At 50.0% G+C, this 27,783-nt stretch overlaps 1 protein-coding gene across 3 annotated transcripts in view; it reads left to right on the top strand.

Annotated features, from left to right (window-relative positions):
* The window catches only part of RNF41 (ring finger protein 41), a 43,560-nt gene extending 17,651 nt beyond the window's left edge, over window positions 1-25,909 (top strand). For 2 of the 3 annotated variants that reach the window (XM_056120066.1, XM_056120067.1), the window contains 5 exons: window positions 12,932-13,044; window positions 20,646-20,917; window positions 21,903-22,038; window positions 22,880-22,983; window positions 23,727-25,909. In XM_056120066.1, the coding sequence (XP_055976041.1) occupies window positions 12,955-13,044; window positions 20,646-20,917; window positions 21,903-22,038; window positions 22,880-22,983; window positions 23,727-24,078 (954 nt within the window). In that variant the 5' untranslated portion in view covers window positions 12,932-12,954 and the 3' untranslated portion in view covers window positions 24,079-25,909. The remainder of the gene's footprint in view (window positions 1-12,931; window positions 13,045-20,645; window positions 20,918-21,902; window positions 22,039-22,879; window positions 22,984-23,726) is intronic. The other variant, XR_008793286.1, reaches the window with a different exon arrangement.
* Window positions 25,910-27,783: the final 1,874 nt, after the last annotated feature.

Below are 27,783 nucleotides of genomic sequence, written 5' to 3' on the forward strand. Positions count from 1 at the left end.
CTAGCCCCTGAAACGTTTTTTTTGAGGGGATGGGGCACACTCAGTAGTCTTCATTCAAGGGCTACCTCTGGCTCAGTGCTTAAGGGACCAGGTTGTGCTGGGGATCAAATCTAAGCCCCCTCCATGCAAAGTATCGCACCCAACTGTGCTCTCTGGCCCCAGTATTTGACATGTAAGTGAACAGTTTCTTTTTCAAAACATTTAATTATGCTCTGTGTGGTACACAGACCTTATTCTTGGATCTCTGCTAAGGAGTGGTCTTTGGTAGTGCTCAGGAGACTATAGTTAGTTCCAGAGTTTGAACCAAGATCTTGCCAACATAGCTGCATACAATGTAAGTGCCTCACCATCTGTAAACTCTTGACTTTCTCGTTTCTTTTGTTTTTGTTTTTGGGCATGCTCAGGCTCATGTTCCTGGCTCTGCACTGTAGGATCACTCCTGGAGGTGTTGGGGACCATATGAAGAGCTAAGGATTAAACCCAGACTGAAAGTATGCAAAGCAAGCACCTTACCCATTATACTATCTCTCTAGCCCCCATTGACTTTCTTGCTTTGTATTTTGGGCCACTCCTGGCAGTGCTCAGGGCTTATTCCTGGCTCTGCTCAGAAATTAGTCCTGGCAGTGCGTGGGGGACTATTTGGTATGTCAGGGAACAAACCATGATGGCTGCATGCAAAGCAAGCACCCCAGCTGCTATACTACTATACTATCTGTCAACATGCCCTGACACTTTTTGTTTGTTTGTTTGTTTTTTGGAGAGGGGGTCACACCCAGCTATGCTCAGTTTACTTACTCCTGCGTCTGCAACTCAGGAATTACCTCTGGCGGTGCTGGGGGACCATATGGGATGCCAGGAATCGGGAATCGGGAATCGAACCCCGGGTCGGCCGCGAGCAAGGCAAATGCCCTACCCACTGTACTATCACTCCAGCCCCTCCCCCTGACTTTTAACCTTAATACTTTTCTTTTAATTCTTACAATTTAAAATTCTTATTTTAGCGGAGTACCACCCACTGTATTATATCTTTACCTGCTACCCCCCCCCCCAGCTTTTTTAAAATTAATTAATTTTTTGCTTTTTGGGTCACACCCAGCGATGCACAGGGGTTACTCCTGGCTCTGCGCTCAGGAATTACTCCTGGTGGTTTCTCAGAGGACTATATGGGATGCTTGGAATCGAACGTGGGTCAGCCGCACGCAAGGCAAACGCCCTACCCACTGTGCTATTGCTCCAGGCCCAATTTATTTATTTTTTACAGACTTACAAACTTTCTTTTTTTTAAAAAAAATTTTATTGAATCACCCTGAGATAGTTACAAGCTTTCATGTTTGGGTTACAATCACACAATGATCAAACACCCATCCCTCCACCAGTGCACATTCCCACCAAAAATCTCCTTAGTATACCCCCCTTACCAACCCTCCCCCACCTCCATGGCAGACAATATTCCCCATACTCTCTCTCTACTTTTGGGCATTATGGTTTGCAGTGCAGACACTGAGAGGTCATCAGACTTACAAACGTTAGTGATTGCAGATCAATCCAATATGTTCGAGAACCCATCCCTCCACTAGGGCTCATTCTCCACCACCAATTTTCCCAGTATCCTCCTGCCAATCCCACCCCTCCCCACCCTCTGCCTCTTTGGCAGGCATGTTCTCTCTCTCTCTCTGTCTCTCTCTCTCTCTCTCTCTCTCTCTCGTGTTATGGTTTGCAATGCAGGTGCTAAGTAGCCATCATGTTTGGTCCATAGCCTACTTTCAGCACGCATCTCCCTTCCCCAGTGAGCCCTCCAACCATCATTTACTTCGTGGTTTCTTCTCTATCCCAACTACCTTTTCCCCCAACACATGAGACCAGCTTCCAAGCTGTGGAGGAACCCTCTTGGCCTTTATCTCTACTATCTTTAGGTGTTACTTTCTTATTATGCTACTTTATATTCCACAAATGAGTGCAGTCATTCTATGTCTGTCCCTCTCTTTCTGACTCATTTCACTTAGCATGATACTTTCCATGTCCATCCACTTATATGCAAATTTCTGGGCTGGAGCGATAGCACAGCGGGTAGGGCGTTCACCTTACAAGCGGCCAACATGGCCGACCCGAGTTCGATTCCTCTGCCCCTCTCGGCGAGCCCGGCAAGCTACCGAGAGTATTCGATATGCCAGACACAGTAACAACAAAGTCTCCAATGGAGACGTTACTGGGCCCGCTCGAGCAAATCGACGATCAACGGGAGGGCCTTTACCTTTACCTTTACCATCTTTTCTAACAGCTGCATAGTATTCCATTATGTAGATGTACCAGAGTTGCTTTAACCAGTAATCTGTTCTCAAACCCTCAGGTTTTTTTTTTTTTTTTTTTGCTTTTTGGGTCAAGTCTGCCGATGCACAGGGGTTACTCCTGGCTCTGCACTCAAGAGTTACTCCTGGTGGTGCTCAGGGGAACATATGGGATGCTGGGAATTGAACCGGGGTGGGCTGTGCGCAAGGCAAACACCCTACCTGCTGTGCTATCTCTCTAGCCCCTTTTAAATCTTAATAGCATATTCTAGAAGTCTTTCCATATATAGTAATTTTTTTTATTTTATTTTTTTTGCTTTTTGGGTCATACCCGGCGATACACAGGGGTTACTCCTGGCTCATGCACTCAGGAATTACTCCTGGCAGTGCTCGGGGGACCATATGGGATGCTGGGACTCAAACCTGGGTCAGCCACATGCAAGGCAAACACCCTATCTGCTGTGCTATCGCTCCAGCCCCATATATGGTAAATTTTATTTAATTTAGTGAGATGACAATTTTAGACCATGTTTTAGGGCGCGTAGTGCTTTGTGTGTATGTGTGGAGGGGTTGGGTGGGGTGAGGTCCCTTAGCTGGAACCCTGGCCTCACACATGCAAAGCAAGCTGAGCAACATCCCAACCCTTCAGGTAGTGGTTCTGGACCCCTCTGCCTTTTCTGCCCTTTATCTGGACTGTGAGAATGGCCATGACTGTCATCCAGAACAGCACTAACCTGTCAGGTTGCTTTGATTGAAGCAGAGAGGGAAGGTGATAGTAGTTCCATAGCCTCTATGTTGGTTAGTCTCTCTTTGTGGGATATAAATGTTCTAGACTGCTATGTGAGGAGAGATTCTGGCCTAGCTGTTTCGTGTCTCTTCTGAGTGTACCATGTTTTGACTTTTCCAGGGTGTTTAAGTACAGCCTGTACAGGCTACCGAATGTTACCTGCCCACACGGCAGAGTCTGGCAAACTCCCCGTGGCGTACCCAATATGCCAAATACCAGTAACAATGATGGGTCTCATTCTCCTAAAGAGCCTTGAATATAATCTCAGGGCTAGGATGAAGGAGACGTTACTGGGGCCTGCTCGAGGCAGTCGACGAATAACAGGATGGTCGTGATTGTGATCGTCGTTTAAGTACAGACTAATGAGGTGCTGTGGAACGGATTTCTCCTTTGGGGGGTTTGACCCGTGGTCTGTTACAATCTGTTCAATCTCTGAGGCAAAAGTAAGAATTAAGAGTGCCTTTTGGGGGGACCAAAGAGATAATACAGTGAGTAAGACCTTGTATGTGGTCCACCTGGGAGTATGCTGAGTGTGGTTCAACCCTCCCAACCCTTACCCCCCCCCCCCCCCACACACACACACACACACGAAGAATGTCGTTTGAGAAGTGGCAGGGAGGCCCTACCAAACAGCGCCTAGGGGCGCTAGGGATCACTTCTGGCAATTACTGGCCAAACTGGCCGGATCATTCAAGGATGTGGTACCAGGGATTACCTATGTCACATTGTGGTTCTTGGGGGAGGGGGGGTCGCTTGGGCTATACCTGGAGACCCTTGGGAGGATCCATGTAGTACTAGAGTCAAACCAGGGGCCAAGTTTAACACATATGACCTGACCCCTGTGCTATCACAGCTCCAAAATAAGACTCTGGGGGCCAGAGAGATACTACAACAAGTAGGGTTCTTCTGTTGCATGTTGATGACCCAGGTTTGATCTCCAGCACCATATATGGTCTCCAAGCACCACCAGGAGTGATCCCTGAGCCAGGAATAAGCCCTGAGCACAGCCAAGTGTGGCCCCAAAACACAAGAAAAGATGATCATAACCAAGTCATTGGGAGAAACTTCTGGATATGATCACATTCTATTAGTATTTTTTTTATTTCAAAAGTAAAAACTATTCTTTAAAGTACTATTCTACTCCGTTCTGTTTGTTTTGATGACTGGGCCACACCTGGCAGTGCTTGGGGATCACTCTGATGGTGTTCATGGGACCATTTGATGCTGGGATTGAACCCTGGCCTCCTGCAAGTAAAGTTCTCACTCCAGTCTTTTGAGTTATCTACAAGTTATCTTTAAAATAAAAAATTTTCAAAAAGACAGTGGCCAGTAATAGTATAGCACGTGGGTTTTTGCCTTGCCCACAGCCAACCTGGATTCAATCCCTGGCATCCCATATGGTTCACTGAGCACCGTCAGGAATAATGAGAACGGAGCCAGGAATAAGCCCTGAGCGTAGCCTGTGTGGCCCCCAAACCAGAGAAAAAACTAAAAAGACCAAAACAAAAATATTGGGGCAGGGGACTGGAGATGCAGCTTTAAGGGTTAGTGTGGCCCAGTTTTAATCCTTTCAACATATGGTCCACCAGGCATTGCTGGTTGTGGCTGTAGTCCTTCAAAACACCCCAAAGCCTTTACTTTTTGAAGTCCCGCGTTAGCCTGGCAATACTCGGCCTGGTGTTCTTTGGGCACAGCAGTATTGGTGGCCACAGAGGCCACCATAGTGATGCTGGGGACCACACAGTGGTCAATTCTGTTCGCCTGGTGATGGGTCCAGCTCTTTGTTTTGTTTTGCTTGGTAACCACAGCTGGCAGTGTCTGCGGGTCACTCTAGCACAAGGGTCGCTCCCAGCCATGTTTGGTGACTGGGATCAGACCCAGGACTCCACGCTGCACAGCTCTGATTCTGCCCGTGACCTCCCCAGTCCCGGGCCTGAGTGACAGGCCACCAGGTCACGCTGAGTGCAGCTCTGGCAACAGGCCTTCAAACGACAGGCGTGTGCTCTGCCACTTGAATCATCCCTGGCCCCAATTCCTTGGGTTTTTGGTGCTAAAAACAAAACATGAGGGGCTGGAGCGATAGCACAGCGGGTAGGGCGTTTGCCTTGCACGCAGCCAACCCGGGTTCGATTCCCAGCATTCCATATGGTCCCCCGAGCACCGCCAGGAGTAATTCCTGAGTGAAGAGCCTGGAGTAACCCCTGTGCATCACCAGGTGTGACCCAAAAAGCAAACAAAACAAAACAAAAGATGATACAGAGGAAGGGGGAGGGTAAAAAACATAATGCGAAGTTTGCTGTTTCCTGTTAATTTTTTAGAGAGGGTGGTCCCAGGCATTGCTGAGGACCACTCCTGCTGACGCTAAACCAACGGGACCTAACAGTTCAGGGGCTTGAGGGTGTGGGGGGCCTTCAGGTCAGCTGAGTGCCTGGCGAGTGCTAAACCCCTTGTACTGTGTCTCCTGCCCCAGCTGAGCACTTTAAAATGTCTGATTCAGTAGGGTAAAGTATATTCATTTTGTGTGAAACATGTATTTCTCCAAAGTGTTTTGATCTTGCAACTCTATCCATTAAACAAAAATCTTCTTTCCTTGCCCATGGCTGTAACTCAGTAGTAGAGCACATGCTTTGCATCAGGGAGGGCTCTGGGTCAGATCCCTGGCAGGAAAAACAAAACCAGAAAACTCCCTTTCTTTTCCCTTTCCTGCCCTCCCTTGACTTTTGTGAGCCTCATTTCATAGGATCTTCTTTTCCTTTTTATTTGTGTTGGGACACACCCAGTGGTGTACAGAGCTTTCTCCTGGCTCCACACTCAGTGATCACTCCTGGCAGAGTTTGGGGGACTATATAGGGTTCCAGGGATTGAACCAGGGTCAGCCTTGTGCAAGGCCAAGCTCCCTACCCACTGTCCTATCTGGCCACTTTCCTTTTCATGTCATTACGGCTAGTACTGCGTGGGCTCGCAACACAGAGCCAGGAGTGGCCCAGAGCACCATGTAACAGCACAAACCAAAAGTAAAACCAAAAATCAACCCAGCAATTCTGCCTCGCTGCGGTAGTGATAGGATAGAGGTTTGTTGTCCTTTATTTTGGCTTTTGGGGTCATACCCATTGGTGCTTAGGCCCGCTCCTGGCTCTGCGCCCAGGGATCACTCTTGGTGGTGAGTTGGCACCTCACGATATTCTCAAGTTGCTTTTTTTGTTTCTGGGACATACCCAGCAATGTTTTGGAGTTACTCCTACTGGTACTTAGGGGACCATATGGGATTACAGGATCCAACCCAGGTTCGTTGAGTGCAAGGCAAGCACCCTTCTTGCTGTACTATTGGTCCGACCCCACCTTTTTATTATTTTTATTTATTTATTTATTGAGCTGGAATGATAGCACAGCGGTAGGGCATTTGCCTTGAATGCAGCCGGCCCGGCTGAGCCGGGTTCGATTCCTCCGCCCCTCTTGGAGAGCCCAGCAAACTACCGAGAGTATCTCGCCCGCACCGCAGAGCCTGGCAAGCTCCCCGTGACGTATTCAACATGCCAAACACAGAAACAACAAGACTCAAAATGGAGACATTATTGGGCCCGCTCGAGCAAATCAATGAACAACGGGAGGACAGTGACAGTGATTTATTTATTGTGGGCCATACCTAGCAGTACCCAGGGCTTACTCCTGGCCCTGGACCCAGAGATCACTCCATGGGGCGCTCAGGGCCATATGGAGTGCTGGGGATCCAACTCGGGTCAGCTGTGTACAAGTCAAGCACCCTACCCGCTGTCTATTGCTCCAGCCCCACCTTTTCATTTTTTTATTGCACTGTAGCACTGTCATCCCAATGTTCATCAACTTGCTCGAGCGGGCACCAATAATGTCTTCATTTGTCCCAGCCCTGAGATTTTAACAGCCTCTCCTCTCGTCCTTCCCATCTCTGCCGTATTGGAGGCTCTTTCAGGGTCAGGGGATTTTTTATTTTTTTATTAAAAAAAATATATATATATTGGGGCCGGAGCGATAGCACAGCGGGTAGGGTGTTTGCCTTGCACGCGGCCGACCTGGGTTCGATCCCTGGCATCCCATATGGTTCCCCCAAGCACCGCCAGGAGTAATTCCTGAGTGCAGAGGCAGGAGTAACCCCTGAGCATCGCTGGGTGTGACCCAAAAAGCAAAAAATATATATATATTTTTTGTCTCATGGCATATGACTAATAAAAAATTTAAAATATATATATATATTTTTGTTTGTGTACCACAACCAGTGGTGCTCAGAGGTTGCTCTTGACTCTGCGTCCAGAGATAACTCCTAGTGGGGCTCAGAGGCATATGGAGTTCTGGGGATCAACCCTCGTCAGCCATATGCAAGGCCTTAGCTTCTGTATATCGCCCTGGCCCCAAGTACTTTTTGTATCTTGGAGATTAACCCTTTGTCTGATGTATTTGTCTGCATACATTCCCTACCTCCCTCCCTCCCTTTCTTCCTGTGCTCAGGGCTTTCTCCTGGCTCTGCACTCAGGGAACACTCCTGGCTCTGCAAGTGGAACACATGTGGCATTGGGAATGGCAGGATGAGCCACCTGCAAGTCGAGTCCCAACCTGCTGCTCTCACTCTGACCCTCTTTTTGGGGGAGGGGTCACAACCATCAGCTCTTGAGCTGGTCTTTACCAGCAGTCGTGGAGGTTACACTGAAGGGGCAGTGCCTGTGGGGAGGGGCTCTCTCCCAGCTTAACTGAGGAATCTTGGGTGACAAGTATTGAACCCAGGGTTCTCACATGCAAAGCTTGCACGCCAGCTTTAGATGGAGGAGGGTCTTGGGACATCCTGGCCATACCCAGGGGTTACTCCTGGCTTTGCTCACAAGTGACCTCTGGTGATGCTGGAAGGACCGTATGTGGTGCGAGGGATCAAACCTGGTCTGCGGTTGCAAGGGAAGCGTCTTACCTTCTTTGCTCTCTCTCCAGCCCTCTCAACCCTATTTTGCTCTTGCCTTTCCCTTTAAAAGTTGCTTGAATTTCTGTCCAGGTGACAGCAGAGAAAGATAAACTGCACTTACGAACTGAACTTAGTTGGTGTCAAGCTTTTTGTGGACTTGTAGTAACTTGTAGTCAGTTGTGTGACTAATCCCATGGGCTATTCCAGATAGTATGTGCGGGAGGGGTGAGGGCATGTAGCACTCGGGATCGAACCTGGTGTTCCCACCTGCAAAGTTTGTACCCAGCCCTTGAGCTCTCTGCCCCGGGATGGTACATTTTTGAGCCTCTCGGGCAGCATGTTTTCCCTCGACCCAGTCAGCTGTCATCTAGGGGAAGGTCTCGCAGAGCTTGAGGACCTTCCCAGAATGTGGCTGCAGGATGGATGCCATGGTCACCTAGCACAGAGCTCAGTGACTGATGTCCTAGAACCAGGACACTGGCTGCTCTTTCTCTCGCACCCTAACACCAGTCAGTGAGTAAATCACAGGGGCCTCAGTTATGGGTGTTAGATTTCACAATATGACCCCAGTAATCCTGGTTATGCACTGCTCTAATCTACTGTTTATAGATTATTCTAGGAAATTATGCCCTTTGCTTCTGTTTTATTGGGGTTTTGTTTGTTTGGTGATGGGAGTCTGCACCTGGTAGTACTCAGGACTTACTCCTGCCTCTGCTCAAGAGTGGCTCCTGGTGGTGCTTGGGGAACCAATTATGGCGCCGCGGATTGAGCCAGCGTCGGGTGTGTGCAAGGGATGCACCTTAATGCCTGTTTTATCCCTCCTACCCTTTTTGCTTTATATATATATATGTATGTATGTATATACACACGTATATGCACACTATTATGTTGACTAGAGGCAGATCAAGGGCCTGAGGAAACAAAAATGTACGGTAAATGTTCCCCTTTTTGCCCTCCGTCATAGGATATATTCAGGCAGGTGGTTGGCAGTACTCAGTTTGTTAACATGTTTAGAGGAATTGCTAGTAAGCACAAGACACTGAGCTGGAGAAGCAGTGCATAGAGAAACAGTGGTGCTGGGAGGGTATCATTGTCCCCAAGGATCACTCCTGATGGACTTGGGCGACTATATGGGATGCCAGGAATTGAACTCCAGTCGACCATGCAAACACTCCTGCCTACTGTATTATCACTCCAGCCCCTAAACAGGATTAGTTGGAGACTAACTCCAACTCAAACCTGCCTAAACATAAGGGGGGATTTATACGGCCCTCTCACTGATAGTCAATAGATTATTAATGTTTTAGACATTGCAGAACCGAGGGCGTTTAAAGGTTTCTCGTGTCCCATTTCCGCTTTACTTTCTTCAATATTGGCTCCGTTCTCTAAGTCTGCTCTTTAATAATGGCAGCCACTCTGGCTTGTCCATCCATCCGCTGGGCAGTCAGGGGAAAGTGCTCCCGGGGGAGGTCAGACATTATTCAGGGACCTGGGGTAGGTTGTGTGTCTAGTTGGACCTAGGGTTATGGTACTGTTTAGGAAAGGGATGTTAGCCTGGGAAAATAGTAGATGTGCCTTGTACCTTGGTTTCTGGGAAACACCTTTAAAGCAACATTTATATTTTAGGGGGAGGTATATGGGGTGGATGCCATTCTTAGCTGTACTTAGAGAGGCGACTATGCCTTCTGGCTTGGGGGGCCTCCCATGTGCAGAACATCTGTTCTAGGCCTTTGAGCTTTCTCTTTCACCCTAAACAATTTATTTGGTTTTGGAGCCACACCTGGCAGTGCTGAGGTGGAGGCCAGGGGTGTTAGCTACTGTGCTTGGAGTCACTCTGAATGGTGCTCAGGGACCATGTGATGCCAGGAATCGAACCTGTACCTCCTGCGTCCATTGCATGCACTCAGCTTGTTATGCTGTCATTCTGGTCCATAAAGCAGCATTTTGTTTTGTTTTGGGGCTACATCTGGCTCTACTCAGGGATGACTCCTGGTGGGCTCCTGGTGGGTTTTGAACCTGGGTCAGCTGTTTGCAAGGCAAAGGCTCTACCCACTGTATTGCTGTTGTAGCCTCCCATAAAGCAACAATGAAACAAACCAAACATTTTATTTATTTGTACTTAATTTGCATGCAGAATAGTCGATTCCTGCTCTCTTTTTGGTTGGTTGGTTTTGGGGCCACTCTCCACAATGCTCAAGGATTACTTCTAGTTCCTCTATCAGGAATCACTCCTGGTAGTGCTTGGGGGACTGTATGGGATTGAACCTGGGTCAAGGCAGACACGCTACCCACTGTACTGTTTATTGCTCCAGCCCTCGACTTTGCTTTTAAGGAATTTTTGAGTTGGAGAAATGAAATGTGTACATATGAGTACTGTCATCTAAAATGCCTACTATGTGCAGATAGTTTGCTAATTTTTAGGTTTTGGGCCACAGCCAGCTCTGCTCAGGTCTTATTCCTGGTTCTGTGATTACTCCTGGTGGTGCTCAGGGGATAATACAGGGTGCTGGGGATTGAATCTGGGTCTGCTTCATGCAAGGCAGTTGCCCCACCTGCTGTACTATCGCTCCAGTCCTGCTCAGTGTTTTATATGCATTATCTCCTTGAGAAATCTCTTGAGTTACCTGTTATTATTTGTACTCGTTGCATCTATTAAAAAAGAAACATGGGCCTGGAGAGATAGTGTGCTGGTGGGGCATTTGTCTTGCAGGCGGTTGGCCCTGGTTCAGTCCTCAGCACCCTGTATCCCTGACTACCACTGAGTGTGACCCAAAAAACAAACAAAACCCACTTAGACTTAGGAAGTTTATGTAGCAAGGTCACATAGCTAATGCGAACTGGAAGTGTATGGGTCCAGACAGTTTGGACCCAAGCTGGTACTCTAATTTGCCTTGGTATGTCAAGATCCCTCTTCCATTTCCTCTCTCCCACTCTTATTTGTTTAGGGTTTTTTGGGGGGCCCCATGCCCATCAGTGTCCAGGGCTCTTCCCAGCTGTGTTTAGTGTTGTTCCCAGTGAAAGGGAGTCTCTGTGGCACTGGGTGTTGATCTTCGGCCTCCTGCATGCAGAGCCTGTGCTCAGTCCATTTCGCTCTCTCGGGCCCCCACCCTTTTAAATTGAACAGCATGATTCTAAATTTCTGGGATGTGCTTGGCTCAATGTTTTAGGTTTTTTGTTTTGTTTGGAGGGCCACACCTGGTGGTACGCAGAGCTTACGCTTCACTCTGTGCTCAGGATCACTCCTGGTGGAGTTGAGGGGATCATATACAGTGCTGGGGCTAGAACTGTGGCTGGGAATGTGCCAGGAAGCGCCTTAAACCCCTGTTCACTCTAGTACCACGGCTCATCATTTGCAAGATACCACGGGTTGATGACCACATGGTTGCTTTGTGGACTGGTTACGATCCACGTGCTCTTTTGCACTGTTTGGGAGTCTCAGCTGTTGTTCAGTCACCTCTTCCTGTGGCAGCCTCGCTGCTCTCAGTCCTGGCTCTCCTGTACTTGCCTTCTTTCACCATCTATCATGTTCTATCACCATCATCACTGTGTAACAAGCTAAGATTTCACCATTTCTCCTGCCTAGGTGTTCCGTCTGTCTTTAGTCTTTCCCAGTTGACACAACAGAAGGGAACTTTCAACACTTCATTCTTTTAAGTCCTTCAGTGGCTTCCCAGAGCCAGCCCTCACAATCAAGCCTAAACTCCTTCCATAAGACTTCTCTGGGCCAACTCCAACCTTGTATCTGGATTGTGCACTCACGGGTCTTAGACAGCAGAGCTGCAGGCCCAGAACTGTGCTTGGTTCATGTGAGTGTCACTGGGCATTGCAGGCAGTTGCATGTCATCCTTGGACTCTTCGCCCTTTTTCGAAATTTATTCCATCATCGGTTCTCTTTCTGGATCTTTAGATGTACTAATTCTTTTTTAGAATTAAAAAAAAATTGGGGGTGGGGATTGTTTTAAGCCACATCCGCATTCCTCAGGATTTAGTCCTGGCTCTCTGTTTGGGTCGCTTCTCGCGCTGCTCAGGGACCGTACATGGTGCTAGGGGATCAAACCTGCCAGCTGATCAAACCACTATACAAGACAAGTGCCTTAATGCAGGTACTCTCTTTCTGGTTCCTGAGTGTTCTATTTAATGTTCCTAACCGGTGCCCTTATTTTCCCCCAATACTTGCTAACTCTTGTTTGTCTTATTGGTCACGTCTAGGTTTGGAAGGTGCTTTCCTTTTAGCCTGGATTAGGTATCCATATCTCTGTCACAAAGCTTAGTGCTTATTCTGTCACTTTATCACTTTGTGGTTTGGTTTGGTTTGGTTGGTTTGTAAGCACACCTGTGGGGAGGGATGGGGAGGTGGACCACACCCACTTGCTCAGAAGCTATGCCTATTCTTAGGAGTATCACATATGATACTCAGGGGATTTGAACCAAGGTCATCTTTCCTGCAGCTGCCTGCCAGGCAAGTGCCTTACTTCCTGTATACGACTCTAGCCCTCACTTCTGCATTCCTAGTGTGCGTTTATGTAATGTCATTTCCCAATAGAACTAAATGTCTTGACTCTACTCTCCCTGAGTGTCTCACAGTAGCATGGTAGCACTGTCCTCCTGTTCATCGATTTGCTCGAGCGGGCACCAGTAATGTCTCCATTGTGAGACTATTATTACTGTTTTTGCCATATCAAATATGCCACAGGTTAGTTTACCAGGCTCTGCCGTGTGGGCGGGAAACTCAGTAGCTTGCCAGTCTCCAAGGGGACAGAGGAATCGAACCCGGGTCAGCCGTGTGCAAGGCAAACGCCCTACCCGCTGTGCTGTCACTCCAGCCAAGTGTCGCACAGTAGGCTGTGAATATGTGACTGGACCGTGAAGATGAGTCCAAGCTCGCACGTACTTGTAGGCTTCATCTGAACTGCCCGCTTCTCCTGTTCTTCCTTCTAGGACCCAGGTTTCAGTGATGAGACATGGGGTATGATGTAACCCGATTCCAGGGGGATGTTGATGAAGACCTGATCTGTCCGATTTGCAGCGGAGTCTTGGAGGAGCCAGTGCAGGTGAGTGGGTGACGGCAGTGGAGTGCGTGGGAAAGTAATGGGCCCAAAGGGGAAGTCACCAACTCCTCATCCTCCTATCACTACCCGCTTTTCCCAAACATATAGAATAATAGGATTTGGGCAGAGGAGGAGTGGCAGCTACAAGGAGAGGGCCTTCTAGATTCTGCTGAGGAGTCTCTCCAGCCCTCAGGGAGGCATTTTCTATTCTCTCTTTTTTTTTTTTTTTTTTTTTTGAGGAGTGGAGTGTGCTCAGGGCTGGTTGCTGGCTCAGTGCTGGGGGATCACTCTTGGTGACTGGGAATTGAATCCAGGTTGGTGGGGTGGAAGCCGAGCGCCTCACTTGCTGTTCTGTCTCTAACCCTTTTTCGCTCTTCCCTGCTTTCAGATACCAGGCAGCTTCCTTTCTTTCAGTCTCGTTCTGCATTCCCTCCTCTTACCCGTGATTGACGTACTGGACTCTTGTGACCCAGTGTGTTGAGTGTGTTATCTATATGTTTGTTTGTTTGTTTGTTTGTTTGTTTGTTTTTTGAGCCACACCTGTCAGTACTTGGGCTTACTCCTTGCTCTGTGCTCAGGGTTAAGGGATCACTCCTGGGTACTTAGGGAACCATTTATGATGCCAGGAACTGAACCCTGCTTGGCCAGGTGCAAGGCAAGCATCCTGCAGGTTTTCTCAAGCCTATCTCTGTACTTGTTTTTGCAGGGGGCGTGGTGGGAGGGAGATGTGGTTTGGACCATACCCAGCTATCTATGCTCAGATACTCCTGGCTCTTCACTCAGGACTCACTCCTGGGTACCCACCCCAAACCCTTACTGTATTTTGATGCCTTGGTGTAGCCAGGTATAGCAAGTGTACAGTGTAGCATGCAGGATTTTTTTTTGTAGGAGAGCCCGGCAAGCTACCGAGAGTATTCGATATGCCAGACACAGTAACAACAAAGTCTCCAATGGAGACGTTACTGGGCCCGCTCGAGCAAATCGACGATCAACGGGAGGGCCTTTACCTTTACCTTTATTGAAAAAAAACAAAAAACAACTTTTGATGCAGCCATGTGCTCTTCCTTTTGGTGTGAAAGTTGCCACCTTTGGGGCTGGAACAATAGCACAGCGGGTAGGGCGTTTGCCTTGCACGCTGCTGACCCGGGTTCCCAGCATCCCATATGGTCCCCTGAGCACCGCCAGGGGTAATTCCTGAGCACAGAGCCAGGAGTAACCCCTGTGCAACCCCTGTGACCCAAAAAGGAAAAAAAAAAAGTTGCACCTTCAATAGGCCACTTCTCTGTTTTGTTTATTGGGGGGGGGTGCAGTGCACACCCTTTGGTGCTCAGGGACTCCTATGGGCTCTGTCACTCTTGGCAGTGCTGGGTGGGTGGGTGAGGGGGCATGAGGTACTGGGGATAAAATGCTCTAACTCCTGTACTGTCTCTCCAGACTCCTTGAGTTGAATTCTCTGGTTTTGTGTTGTTTTTTTTGGGGGGGGGATGGGATGTTAATGGCCACACCTGGCAGTATTCAGGTATTACTCCTGGCTCTGCACTCAGGCTCTGCACTCAGGAATTAATCCTGGCGGTGCCTGGGGGACCATATGGGATGCCTGGGATCGAATCCAGTTGGCCAATGCAAGGCAAGCATCCTACCCCCTGTGCTCTCTCTGGCCCCCATGAGTTGAATTCTTAATCATTTTACTGCTGTGTTGGCGGGATGTCATCCTGCACGTCATCCTTATTGCCCTCACTCTATATATATTTATTAATGCTTTGCCACTACTGACTAACTCAAGATAATTGTGTTTTCCAAACCCAGACACCAGTCACTGCAGTGTGGTGGCCCCTCCCAACTGTTTCTGTAACTTCAGCAGCTCCCCTGGAATCTTTGAATCTGTTCTACTCTCCAGTTTCCAGTCCCACCCAGGAGCTAAGCAAAACCAGACTGTGTTCAGTGGCAGCTAGCCCCAGGCCTACGCTTTTGCTTCCTGTTGCTCTCAGAAACAGTGCCTGGGTACGGAGCAAGCTAGCCTGGTGGTGTCAGGTTAGTGGGGGCGCAGAGGGGGTGACACTTCCCACCCTGGCAGGGCCTGGGCTGTTTTCTGCATAATCATTGGAAGTGAATCATGAGCGAGAAGTCAGGTAGAGTTGGTGACTAAGGCACAGCCACCCTCTGCCTCCAGGGTTTGCTTCTGAGGACTGGGCCTGGAATATCTCATAAGGCCAGGTTTCCTAGGGTAGGGCTTCTGCTAGGGATAGTGATTGTCCTATTTAAGCTTTTTATTAGATAGTAAATTCATATGGTAAGATACTAAAATAGTGTCAAATAGTAACATAGTGAGAATTCTTTGTTTTGTGGAGGTGGTGTTGGTTTGGGGACTACTCCTGTATCAGTGCTCAGGGGATCGTGATGCTGGGAATTGAACCCAAGTCTCTTGCATGCATGGCATATGCTCGACATGCCTAGTTTGGTATCTAGGGGGTCACTCTCAGTAGTGCTTGAGGACCATTGCTGGCAGGGGCAGGGAGGTGGATTGGTTCTCTGAACTCCCAGATGCAAAGTATGTGCTCTAGCCTATTGAGCTAGCTTTCTAGTCTGAGAATGATTTTTTCTTTAACTTTGTTTAAATTTTCTTGATTTTGGGTCACACCTTGTGGTGCTCAGGGCTGACTCCTGGATCTTTGCTTAGGGAATTACTCCTAGTGGTGCTGGGGGACCAAATGGAATGCCTGAGATTGTACCTGGGTCAGCCACGTGCCAGGCAAGCACTGTAACCACTATACTTTTCACTCTCCCCTGAGAACATTTTTTTCCCCATTTTATTTATTTACTTATTTTTAATTTATTTGTCTTTTTCCCTTTTCTCCCCATCCCAATGACACCCCGAGTTACCACTTACAAACGGCCTCTCTGGCTCCTGATCAAGCTGCTTAATGGCCATGATCCCAGAGACTCAGGAACAAATCTTGGAATCCAGCAGGTTTTGGCAAAAAATCCCTCTGGATTTAATTGTTAAAATTTTGGAATTTCAAAATTGCGCAGCCACTACTGCAGCCACGTGACATCATATTTTATTCATAACCAGAAATAGAAAACAAATTGTCTACTGTTGCCTTTTCGGCAGATCTGAGTGTTGGGGTAAAAACCCAAATAACAATGGAGGGTGTGGTGTCGAAATGTTGAATGTAATCAAAGTATAGAGAGAGTAATTTGAAAATCATCTGCCCCACAGGGAGGGGGAGGGTGTGGGATGGGGGTATACTGGGGGTTTTGGTGGTAGAGAATGGGCACTGGTGAAAGTATGGGTGTTTCATTGTATGACCGAGACTTAAACCTGAAAGCTTTGTAACTGTTCTCACAGTGATTCAATAAATAAAATTATAAAAAATGGGGGGAAAAAAGTAAGGTGGAGTTCATACACAGTTCAATCAGCCTAATCAGTGGCTGAATAAATAGCAGTACTCCTACATAAAAAAAAAATTTTTTTTTTACCAAATAATTGCAGATATACCATTACAAAGCTATTCATGATTGGATTTCAGTTATATAATGTTCCAACACCCATCCCTCTACAGTGTACATTTCCCACACCAGTGTCCCCAGTTTCCCACCTGACATCCGCCAACACCCCCTTTTCTACTTTCTTTCTCTCTCCTTTTTTCATTATGGTTTGCAATACAGGTACTAAGCAGTCATCGTGTTTGTTCAGGGAGTTCAGTATTTTTATTGGGAAGATAAAGCTGGAGTAGCTTTTTTGACATGGGTGGCAGCTTTGGAGTGTGGATGTGACTACAGGGGCTTCTGGAAGTACAGGGAGATGGGGGGAGGTAGCCCATTCCGATTCCAAGGAAGCCTGGAGATTTCAGTCACAAAATCCTCATACACAAATTTTCAGCACATTAATATCTTGGTGAGGTCCGTCCCGAGATGGTAGAGTCTAGCCAGGGTCATGGTGGCTATTTTGGCTAATGGGATCAAACAATTACTGGGGGCTCGATTTGGGCAGTCACTGGGCTAATCCACCACCCTCCATTGTGTCCCAGATTATTCAGCCATACATAGGTCTGAGATTTGCTGCAGCTTTTGATGTCTTTCAAGATTTATTAATGAGTCTCTGGAAAATAAACTTGCATGGTGAAGCCGGAGGTGGTTTGTGGACGTGGCTCCCGCAAACCTAAATTTTGGCGGTTTAATTTCTTGAAAAACTTGGTCCCAAGTCATTGGTCTGGCCCGAGGCATAGTGACAACTTTGGGATGTCAGGAAGCCTGAGGGCACGATCAGGCTGCTGATGTTCTCGTCCAACAAGTCCAGCTTGGCTTGCTGGTGGTGCTGCGTCCTCTGGGCCCCAGTGGTGACAGCAGAGGCGGCCCCAGCCAGACCAGGGCCAGGGCCAGGGGTGCTACTCCTTCGCGGGTGTTCAGGGTGGGCTGTCACCACCAGTCCAGCAGAACCTGGCCAGGGAGCACTCACCCCTGTCTTCGAGTCAGGTCTCCAGCCAATAGGCACTCTGGGAGATTTTCCTCCGTAATAATATGCTGCAGGTGGCACCAGCAGCCAGGGCTGATTCTGGGGAACAGTAGTGGCAGGGATGCCCTGCCGGCAGTGAGTCTCTGGGGCCACCAGAGCCGGCACCCCATGATGGGAACCCAGGGAGCCCCCTCAACTCCGGGCCCCACACACTGCAGTGATGCCAGGTTGGACCTGAAGAGCACTATTCATTTGCGCAAAACTGCTGCTGCTGCCGTGGCCCGCTGCCCATAGTGCCAAGAGTTGTGGTAGCTCTGCCAACTTCAGTGCTCTCGGCTGCACTGGCACCGTCTTAACAAGACCCACTCCAGCCAGTGTTCCATGATGGGCACCAGGTTTTGCTTACAGGCACTCTTTGAGAGAAAGTATTTAAAGGGCACTTATTTTCATTCATGCAGAAATTTTGTATGACCCTATCAGCCAGATGTTACGAGCGCTGAGAGCCTGCCACCACACCAATGCCGTCTTCCCGTGTTTCCCTTTCTTATCTAATTCTCATTTTTAGAATTTTTTTTTCTTTCTTTCTGGGTCACACCCAGCAATGCTCAGGGCCCTGGCTCTGCGCTCAGGAATTACTTTTGGCGGCGCTTGGGGGACTATATGGGATGCCGGGGGTTGAACCCGGGTTGGCCATGTGCAAGGCAAATGCCCTACCCGATGTACTATCACTCCAGCCCCCTCATTTTATAATTTTAAAATTATATTGGGTATTTCGGCCACACACCACAATGCATAGGAGCTATTCCTGGCGGGATTCTTGAGGGCCTTACAGGGTGCCAGTTATTGTTAGCCCGGATTGCGGCTGAAGCGGCCTTTCTGTACTACTGCTCTGGCCCACAGGCCTGAGAATACTCAGCTGCATCTACTTAATCCCTTACTGATGACTCTTTATGAGTTGACTTCCACATTTTTGGGGATAAAATATACTTTTGGACCAGAGAGCTCAAAAGGATTGGAGCACGTGCTTTGGCTGTGGGAGGCCCAGGATTAACCCACTAAACTAGGAGTAGCCTCTCATCACTGTGGGTGTGCCCCAAAGAACAAAGACCCAACTGCAACCTGAATGATAAGATCTGTCATGCTCAGATTTAGAGGAAGAGCAAAGGGGAGCAGCTAACGCAAAGCTCCCAGGGACTGGGAACGTGGTGTGAGGGTGTGAGGTGAGGAGACACAGGGCCCGACCCAGCAGAAGTCGGATCCCCAGTTGGATCTAAGTACAATGGGAAACCACATCCAGATTAAATCGGAGGTGTGATGTGATCCAGTTTGCATTTTTGGGTTGTTAGTTACGGGGCCACACATGGCAGTGCTCGGGAGGTCCTGTAGTGAGAGGGATTGAACAAAGGGCCTTGCCTTGCCTATGCAAAGTGTATGTCTCAGTGAGTGTCACGTGTGGGGGGGCTTGAGATTGACCCCCCTCTCCCTGCCCCAGTACTTAGAAAAGAAATTAGTAGATTTTAGGAGTCCAGAGTGATAGCATAGCGGGTAGGGCACTTGCCTTGCACGTGACTGACCTGGGTTCTAATCCGGGGCACCCCATATGGTTCCCTGATCCCCACCAGGATTAGTCCCTGAATGCAGGAGTATTCAGGAGTCAGGAGTAAGCTCTGAGTACTGCCAGGTATGGCCCCAAAACAAAAAGAAAAAAAAATCTTGGCAGGATAATGGCTCAAGGGTATAACACATGCCCACAACTACCTCCTGTATACCAATATACTTACCCCTCTCCCTCTCCCCCACCTCCCCCCTATGCACCGGCCCTCAGGGCCCCTAGGCAAGTTCTGAGCTGGATCGTGGCCTCTAGAAAGTACAGGAGCCATAAAACAGGAGCCAGAGATAGGATGGGGGGAGGGCACTTGCCTTGCACCCAGCCAATCCCCAGCACCCCATATAGTCCCCAAACTACCCAGAGCCAGGAGTAAGCCCTGAGCACCATTAGATGTGGCTCCCATAAAGAAAAGGGAAAAAAGGCTCAGACTGGAGAAATTTTACAGAGAGTAGAGTGCTTCGCTTGCACACATCCTCTCCCGGTTTGGTCCCTGAGCCCTGCCTGCATTGATTGACCCCTGAGTTCAGAGCCAGAAGTAAGCTTTGAGCACTGTTGGGTGTGACACACACACAAAAAAAAACTTGCTCGTTGTGCTACCATGTTCTGCTGTGTTCGCCTGTGTTCTACCGTGGCTTGTCTGTTTCTTTGCCTGCCTGTCTCCATGCTGGAGAAGCCTATGTTCTCTCTTGAACTTGTACTTCTCTTTCTCTCTCCTCACGTCTTTCTAAATAAATTTCAATAACAACTTTCTGGCTTCACAAAAACAACAGAAAAATTCATCCTATGGCTGGGATGTGGCCTAGTGATACTACTCTTGCCTTGTATGTGTGAGGCCCGGGGCTTGATCCCTGGCAACCAGAAAAGGAGTGGCATATATCTCTATACATAAATTTGATACACATATCAAAAATAATTTTGGTGTGGTGATGAAACCCAGAACCTCTCATTCGTGAAGTACGTGTTCCAGTGCTGAGCTCCGTCCACGGCTGCATATTGAACTCTGCCCTCATAAATACCTGCCCTGATTGACTTAGCCTGGAAAGCCCTCTCCCTCCTCCAGACTCATTTGGCAATTACTGTGTATGCAGTTCAGAACAATTAATATTGAACATCCTCATGTCTTCTGTCCTGGAATATTATTTCTACCAGTTATTACATCATGTATTTATTTATGTAGTGTTTGGGCCACGCCCAGCTGTGCTGGCTCTGCAGCTAAGGGTCACTCCTGGTGGTTGCTCAGGACACAGGGTGGTGCTGGGGATTGAGCTGAGGTCGGCTGCATGCAAGGAAGTATGCACTCAAGGAAAGTATCCTGTCTGCCGTCCTGTCTCTCCAGCCCTTTTTATCAGCTAGCCTTTTACAACCGTTTTCCTTATCTCTAATTTTGGACACAGGATGCATCTGAAAGTCTGCACCAGGGCCCACAATAGAGCTCGACTTTGCCAGGGCCCAGGAACCTCGGCGCTCGACACTGGGATTCAGAGCCGGTGGGATTCTGGGCTCCAGCTAATCTTCCTCTCGCCCTGCTCTCCCCTGCAGGCACCTCATTGTGAGCATGCGTTCTGCAACGCCTGCATCACCCAGTGGTTCTCTCAGCAGCAGACCTGCCCCGTGGACCGGAGCGTAGTGACCGTCGCCCACCTGCGTCCAGTCCCTCGTATCATGCGGAACATGTTGTCCAAGCTGCAGATCGCCTGTGACAACGCTGTGTTTGGCTGTAGTGCTGTTGTCCGGCTTGACAACCTCATGTCTCACCTCAGCGACTGTGAGCACAACCCCAAACGGCCTGTGACCTGTGAACAGGGCTGCGGGTGAGCTACCGTTCCCCCCTGCCTGCATTGCGAAGGCCCCGCCTGTGACTCTCCTGCTTACTAGCCGGGGTCGGCTTCTATGTGTTGGGGCAGGGGCAGGTGTAGTTTGACTCCCTCGCCAAGGACGCTGCTGTATGTCCCCCGAGTACAGTGTTTTTGCTCTTGCTTTTTTTTTTTTTATGTTGTGAGGGCCACAGCTGGTGGGACTGGGGCCTTGCATGTGCCCTGCCACTCGAGCCACATCCCTGGCCTTCTGACCGTGGTTTAATAGGAACTGTTTGGTGATCTGTGTAATAACACCAAAGACCGGTTTGCTCTGTTCTTCCCTTCCACTCCAGTGCGCTCCCTCTTTGTCAGAGTCGGCTCTGATTTCTAGCTGCCTCACGTTTCCTCCTGCCCTACATCTTCCTTTCTTGAATTCAGTGAAACACGGGATTAATGGCTGAGAGCTGGACTGTGGTCTGAGGCTTCTCAGAGAAAGCCACACACAAGTAGGCTCTGTAGGAGGAAAGAGCTATGTGGAAGATTAAACTCTGTCTCAGAGAGGGAAAGCAGCTTTGGGAAAGCAGATAGCAAGAGGGTTAGCGGGAGCCAAAGAGGACTGGCTGTTAGAAATGAAGAAATGGGGGCCGGAGAGATAGACAGGGCTTAGGCACACACCGAGCCTGTGGCCGACCGCATTTGATCCTGGGCACCCTGTGGTTCCTGACACTGCCGGGTCTGGCCCTGGGTAATCCCCCGTATTGCAGGACCCTCCAAGCAGCACATTCGCAAACCCTCACACCAAACTGAAGGCCGACTTGGCCGGGAATTGCCAAGAGGGACCCCTGGAGCTCTGGAGAACTGCTTGGAGAAGGCCCAACAATAATTCGGAACAAGTGTTAGAAATTTGGGGTTGGAGAAAGCCCTTTCAGCACTTTTCTCCCTCTGCCCACATTTCCCACTAACCAGTCCTGTTCCTCTCCTTTTCCCACTATGGGCACAGCCTGGAAATGCCCAAAGATGAGCTGCCAAACCACAACTGCATTAAGCACCTGCGCTCAGTGGTCCAGCAGCAGCAGACACGGATCGCAGAGCTGGAGAAGACCTCAGCGGAACACAAACACCAGCTGGCGGAACAGGTAGGACTCAGAATGTGGGGAGAACACAGCCTGCGAGTTGGTGCCTGTGCTGATGAGCCTGGCTGAGCAGACTGTCCTGCGGCTCCGCAGGGGATCCGATTGGAGTGCTTCTTGCTCCCCTTATCTCATTAATGTCATTCTCTTAAAAATTCGCCTGGGGGCTGGAACAATAGCACCACGGGTAGGGCATTTGCCTTGCACGAGGCCGACTCAGGTTCAATTCCCAGCATCCCATATGGTCCCCCGAGCACCGCCAGGAGGGATTCCTGAGTGCGTGAGCCAGGAGTAACCCCTGTGCACTGCTGCGTGTGACCGAAAAAGCAAAAAAATGTATATTGGGGGGGGGAAGTTCCCCCAACACTCCAGGGCTGGAACAATAGTACAATGATTAGAACGCTTGTCTTGCATGCGAACAACCTGGGTTCCATCCCCAGCATCCCATATGGTTCCCCCGAGCACCACAGGACTAATTCCTGAGTGCAGAGCCATGATAACCCCTAAACACTGCAGGATGTGGCTTAAAACACGTATTCTTCACTCTCTCTCCCCCAACACAGGCTAGAGAGCAAATTCAGCAGGCTGCGAGTGGTCCCAGCACAGAGTCAGGAGTAGGCCCTGAGCACCATCAGGTGTGGCTCAGAAACAGAAAAGCAAAACAGTTTCCCCAGCATTGCTAAATGCCTCCTCTGTGAAGTTGCCTTGCTGTATACAAAGGGGTGCTGCATGCTAGGCAAGCGCGTGCCCTGCATCTCTCCAGCCCCAGTTGTCCCCCTTACCGAGAAACTTGTCTCATCCGCTGTCTGCCTGAAGCATCATCCCTGGTTCTCCTTGCCTCCCACAGAAGCGAGACATTCAGCTGCTCAAGGCCTACATGCGTGCCATTCGCAGTGTCAACCCCAACCTTCAGAATCTGGAGGAGACCATTGAGTACAACGAGATCCTAGAGTGAGTGTCACTTGGGACCTGGAGTCACTCACTCCTGTTCTGGCAGAGCTCTGAAAGCAGGGGAGGCACGGGGAGTGGCCGAGGGTAATGAGAGGGTTGGGCCGGAGCTGCTGCCTTTCCCTTGCAAAAAGAAGGGGACGGCTAGAGCCCGGTAGAGGACCCGGGTCATTCGGGTTGGTGGGAGGGAGCGCTGACCCAGAGTCGCAGGTTATCCAGAATGAGTGTCTACGACGTACAAAGCCTTGCATTAAGGGCTGTGGTGTACTCGGAGGGCCAGAAAGAAGTAGAAGATAATCATCCCCGTCTTTTCACAATCCGAAGAGGTGGGGGAGTGCCTCTGCAGGAAAGCGGTATAAATGTGCAGTTGAAACAAGCAAAATCTGGGCTGCCTCTCAGTCCTGGGGCCCCGTTCAGTTTCTAGACTAATCCTTGTGCCACAGGTCGGGATGGTGGAGTCCGTCACTGACCAACTGTTGAGTACTTGGCATACACCAGGCACAAGGCGCGCACTAGGCAGTTGGGATTTTAAAGGAAAAGAACAGGGTTCCTGCAGGAGTGGAATCTAAGGAATGATTCGGATGGGAACGACTGGAGAATACTTGCAGGTTCCTCCCATCTAGTGATGGGAGGAAAGACAGGAGAACGGGGGTAAGCCGAGTGCAGGGTGGGTGAGGATTGGGGTTGGGAGAAAGAACCTGCAGAAAAGAAGCTGGAATGACTTCTGCCGCCCACTTCATCCGCAGGTGGGTGAACTCCCTGCAGCCAGCGCGAGTGACCCGCTGGGGCGGCATGATCTCGACCCCTGACGCGGTGCTCCAGGCTGTCATCAAGCGCTCGCTGGTGGAGAGTGGCTGTCCGGCCTCCATCGTCAATGAGCTGATCGAAAACGCCCACGAGCGGAGCTGGCCCCAGGGTCTGGCCACGCTGGAAACAAGACAGATGAACCGGCGCTACTACGAAAACTACGTGGCCAAGCGCATCCCTGGCAAGCAGGCAGTGGTCGTGATGGCCTGTGAGAACCAGCACATGGGCGACGACATGGTGCAGGAGCCCGGACTGGTCATGATCTTTGCCCACGGCGTGGAAGAAATATAGGAGAGGCTGACGGGACGTCAGGAAGAGACGGAAGGCAGAGAATCCGTCCCTGCAGCAGCCGGACCCTGGGTCCTGCCGCCTGTCCTTACTACTGTGGCCTCCACGCGGCCACTCTTGCCCCTGCCCTTCTGGCACTGAAGGGCGGGGCGCCTTGCCCCACCTTTCAGGTGGGAAACCCAGATTCCTTCCTTTTGCCTAATTCCTTCCCCCTGACATGGAAGATTCAGAATTTTTGGTCCGGTTGGCAAAGTGCCCACTTCTTCCGTTTTTCCTGCCTCGGGTTCCATATATTTTCAGAAAGCACAGATAAGCATTTGCTCGACGGGATCGCAGTCGATCAAGGAGACTAAGGGTCAGTCGTGCTCCCGCACCGGGGAGGCGGAGGAGGCAGGCCTGTCGTCTCTGGACAGCATTTGGAGAGGCGCTCTGGGGAGCAGAGATCCTGAAGAAACGGAAGGGGTGCGCCCAGAGCCCTGGCAGTCGGGAGCAGACGCTGGGGACCCGGGCCTCTGTGCCAAGCGCGCCCTGTGCAGCCGCCGCGTGCAGGTGCTTGGGCGGGAGGGACCGGCCAGGCGAGCTCTTCTTTCCCGTACCTCTCTGGTAGTGGGGGTTCGGTCTGCTGGGGTCAGTTTTCTCAGCAAGAAGCAGCTCGCTGGCATTTGCTGACATGGGCCGGGCTCTGCCTTCTGTGGCCCAGCCTTGTGCGTTCCCTTAAGCCCCTTCCAGCCCCGGGATCCCAGTAGTTCCTCTGATCATTTCCTTTGGCCATTGTTTGTTTATATCTTACTTCTTCCCTTCCTCCCACTTAAGTCTTTTTTTATATATGTAGAATGGCCTAGTTATGGCTACCCTTTTTTAGCCCAGCCACATTGTAGACAATTTAATTTATTTACTTTTTTTTTTTTAAGAAAGGAAAAAGAAAAAAAAATGAACAAAATGTAAAACTTTTCTTTTGCTGTTCCTGTCGTGGGGATTCTGGCTAGGGAGGGACAGGGATGTGGGACCGTTTTGTATTTTTTGCTTTTCAGCACAACCTTTGGCTTTAATGTTGGAAGGGCCGAGGGCGTCCTTGGCTGAATAGTTCATGTCTGCCTCAACCCTCCGTAACCCATGGAGACAAGGAGCTGCTTTTGACTCCAGTGGCCCGTGGAAGGGTCCAGCATCGGACGCCTGCGCTCCCCAGGAACTGCTCCCAGCCCTTGCAGGGTCCCACCCTGTAGGCAGCCGCCCCAGCCTCCACCCCGTTTCCTACGCGGGGACAGTTTACACTTTCCAGGCCAGACGGGAGGGAAATTGTATCCAGAGGAGAAGCTGTGCCTGTCCCTCCTCCACGCCACTGTGGGCCAGCCCTTCCTTGACTCCGGGGGGATGGCAGCGCCAGGGAAGGGGAGAGGAAGTGAATGTGATGATGCTCAGATGCAGGTGGGAGTGGGAGGAGACTGTCACCACCTCACAGCGCCCCATCGCAGAAGGCCAGGCCAGGTTGCCACCAGCCTGAGTGTATTAGGTCCGAGCGCCACTGGAGTCAGCAAAAGTGAGGGGCACAGCGTGAGGAACGGTCAGATGTTCCAGCTCCAGGACACTGTGCTCAGGAATTTGAAAACGCTGCTATGTTTAATCTGGTTATTACTCCATTTCTTCCACTCCCCTCCCCCCGCCTGCCTTACCAAGGGCCCGGACCCTCTTGGCACCCCTCAGATGGAGCCAGGAAGCTCAGTTAAGGCTTCCCTACCCTTTGCACTAGTGTCTCTGCGGGTTGCTGGTTGTGTCACATGTGCTGTTCCATGGTGTTGACTGCACTAATAATAAACCTTTTACTCCACTCTCAAAATTCTTAATTCAGCATCACTCCCCCTTCTGGTCAAGACTTCTCTTGTGTGTGGCCTTCTCATGCCTGCGCTTCCTTGCTGACGCAACTCCCCCCCCCCCCCCCCCCCCCCCCCCCCCCCCCGCCGATTAACCCCTGCTCGCAGAGGGTGTCTGCCTGGGAGCGGCATGTCCCTGACTTCATCTTTACCGTTTGCGCCCTGCCGTCCTGCCCTGAGCAGCCGAAGCGGGTTCAGCACTGATGAGAATTGTGTGCTTTCCAGGGTCTGCCGCTGCCTGCATTCCCCTTCTTCCCGAAGTGCTCTGGGGTTTGGGCCACTCTCCAGGAAACACCTTGGTCTCTCATCCCACAGACCCCTTCGTTTGGGAATCGATCCTCCCGCAGGCAGGGAAGCACCCCCTCCCGGTCTCCTAACGTAGAAAGGACATGAAGGGAAGGGGACGGGCAGCACCCGAATCTCTGCAGTGGCCAAACCCTCATCATCGGTTTTGTCTATTTTTGAATTTATTTTGAGTTTGGGGTCACACCCAGCGGTGCTCCCTCAGGGTTTACTCCTTGCGGTGCTTAGGGGACTGTATGTGGTGCTGGGTATTGAACTTTGAACTTGGATAGTGTGTGTGTACCAAGATACTTATTATTCAAACTTAGATGTGAGAAGATGTCAGAAGAGAATGTGGCAAGTGTGTGTTCGCGAGAGCACTGCAAGCTGGAGTGATGGTATGGCAGGTCACTTACCTTGCACGCAGCCAACTAGGATTTGATCCTCAGCATCCCATATGGTCCCCTGAGCCTGACGGGAATAAGCCCTGAACACTGCTAGATGTGGCCCCCAAACCAGAGAGAGAGGCTACAGAGAGAGTACAGTAGGTGGGGTGTTTGTCTTGCACACGGCTGACCCAGGTTTGATCCCCAGCGGTCCCCTGAGCACTGTGGGTTATATAGGAGATGTGGCCCAAAAACGAGGGAGAGAAAATATCTAGGCGTCTCCAGAGTAGGATAGGCAAAAAGACTGATAAGCAAAATATGTGTTTGGGGGTACACAAGCTTGAACAGCAGACCCCCATTACTATATTTTAAATGTGTTGAGCATTTATTACGCACCCACTGTTTGGATTCTTGGGCCACACCTGCCTTTGCTCAGCTGCTAATCCTGGCAGTGCTGGGTGGGGTTGTGCTCTCCAGACCATGCGTTGCTGGGGATTGAACCCAGACTCCCGTAAGACCTGCACTCCAGGCCTTTGTGTCATCTCTGTCATTCCCTAGTGTTTTGGGGTTTTTTTTGGGGGGGGGCGGGGAGGAGGGTGGGTTTAGGCTACACCTGGTGTTGCTTCAGAAACCATATTTGGTGCTTGGGATTAAAGCAGGGTGAGTCGTATTAAGACAGATGCCTCAACTCCTGTGACCATTTCTCTGGCCCTGCTAATTTAAATCGTGACAGTACTGGAGATATCTTCCTGGAGTGAAAACAACCAAAAGGACCTTTTTCCACCCCAAACAGGTCATTATAAAATGGTAAGTAGGGAACTGGAGGTATTTCAAAGGGCTAGTGTGCGTGCTTTGCATGTGGAAGGTCCAGGTTCGGTTCTGAGCACCACATGATTCCTTTGCTCCACTAGGTATAGCCCCCAAAGAAGCCGAAGCCAGAAGGTGAGAAGAAGCCGTGACATTGAGCACAATAGATGCAGTCCAGTAGCACCAATAATGGGTCCCTTTCTGCCCCCTCAACTCTGAGGCTTCAAATTTTGTTCGGAACCCATTGCTTAGTGTTTGAAGGGTTGTGAAAAGTCTCAAAATTTCCTCTTGGAGTACATTTTGCTTTTGGCAAAGTATTCATTAGGATGGGAATGTGGGGAAGATGGGGTTCAGGTAGCAAGAGA

The sequence above is a fragment of the Sorex fumeus genome, unplaced genomic scaffold, assembly GCF_029834395.1.
Source record: "Sorex fumeus unplaced genomic scaffold, SorFum_2.1 ptg000042l, whole genome shotgun sequence".
Lineage (NCBI taxonomy): Eukaryota > Metazoa > Chordata > Mammalia > Eulipotyphla > Soricidae > Sorex > Sorex fumeus.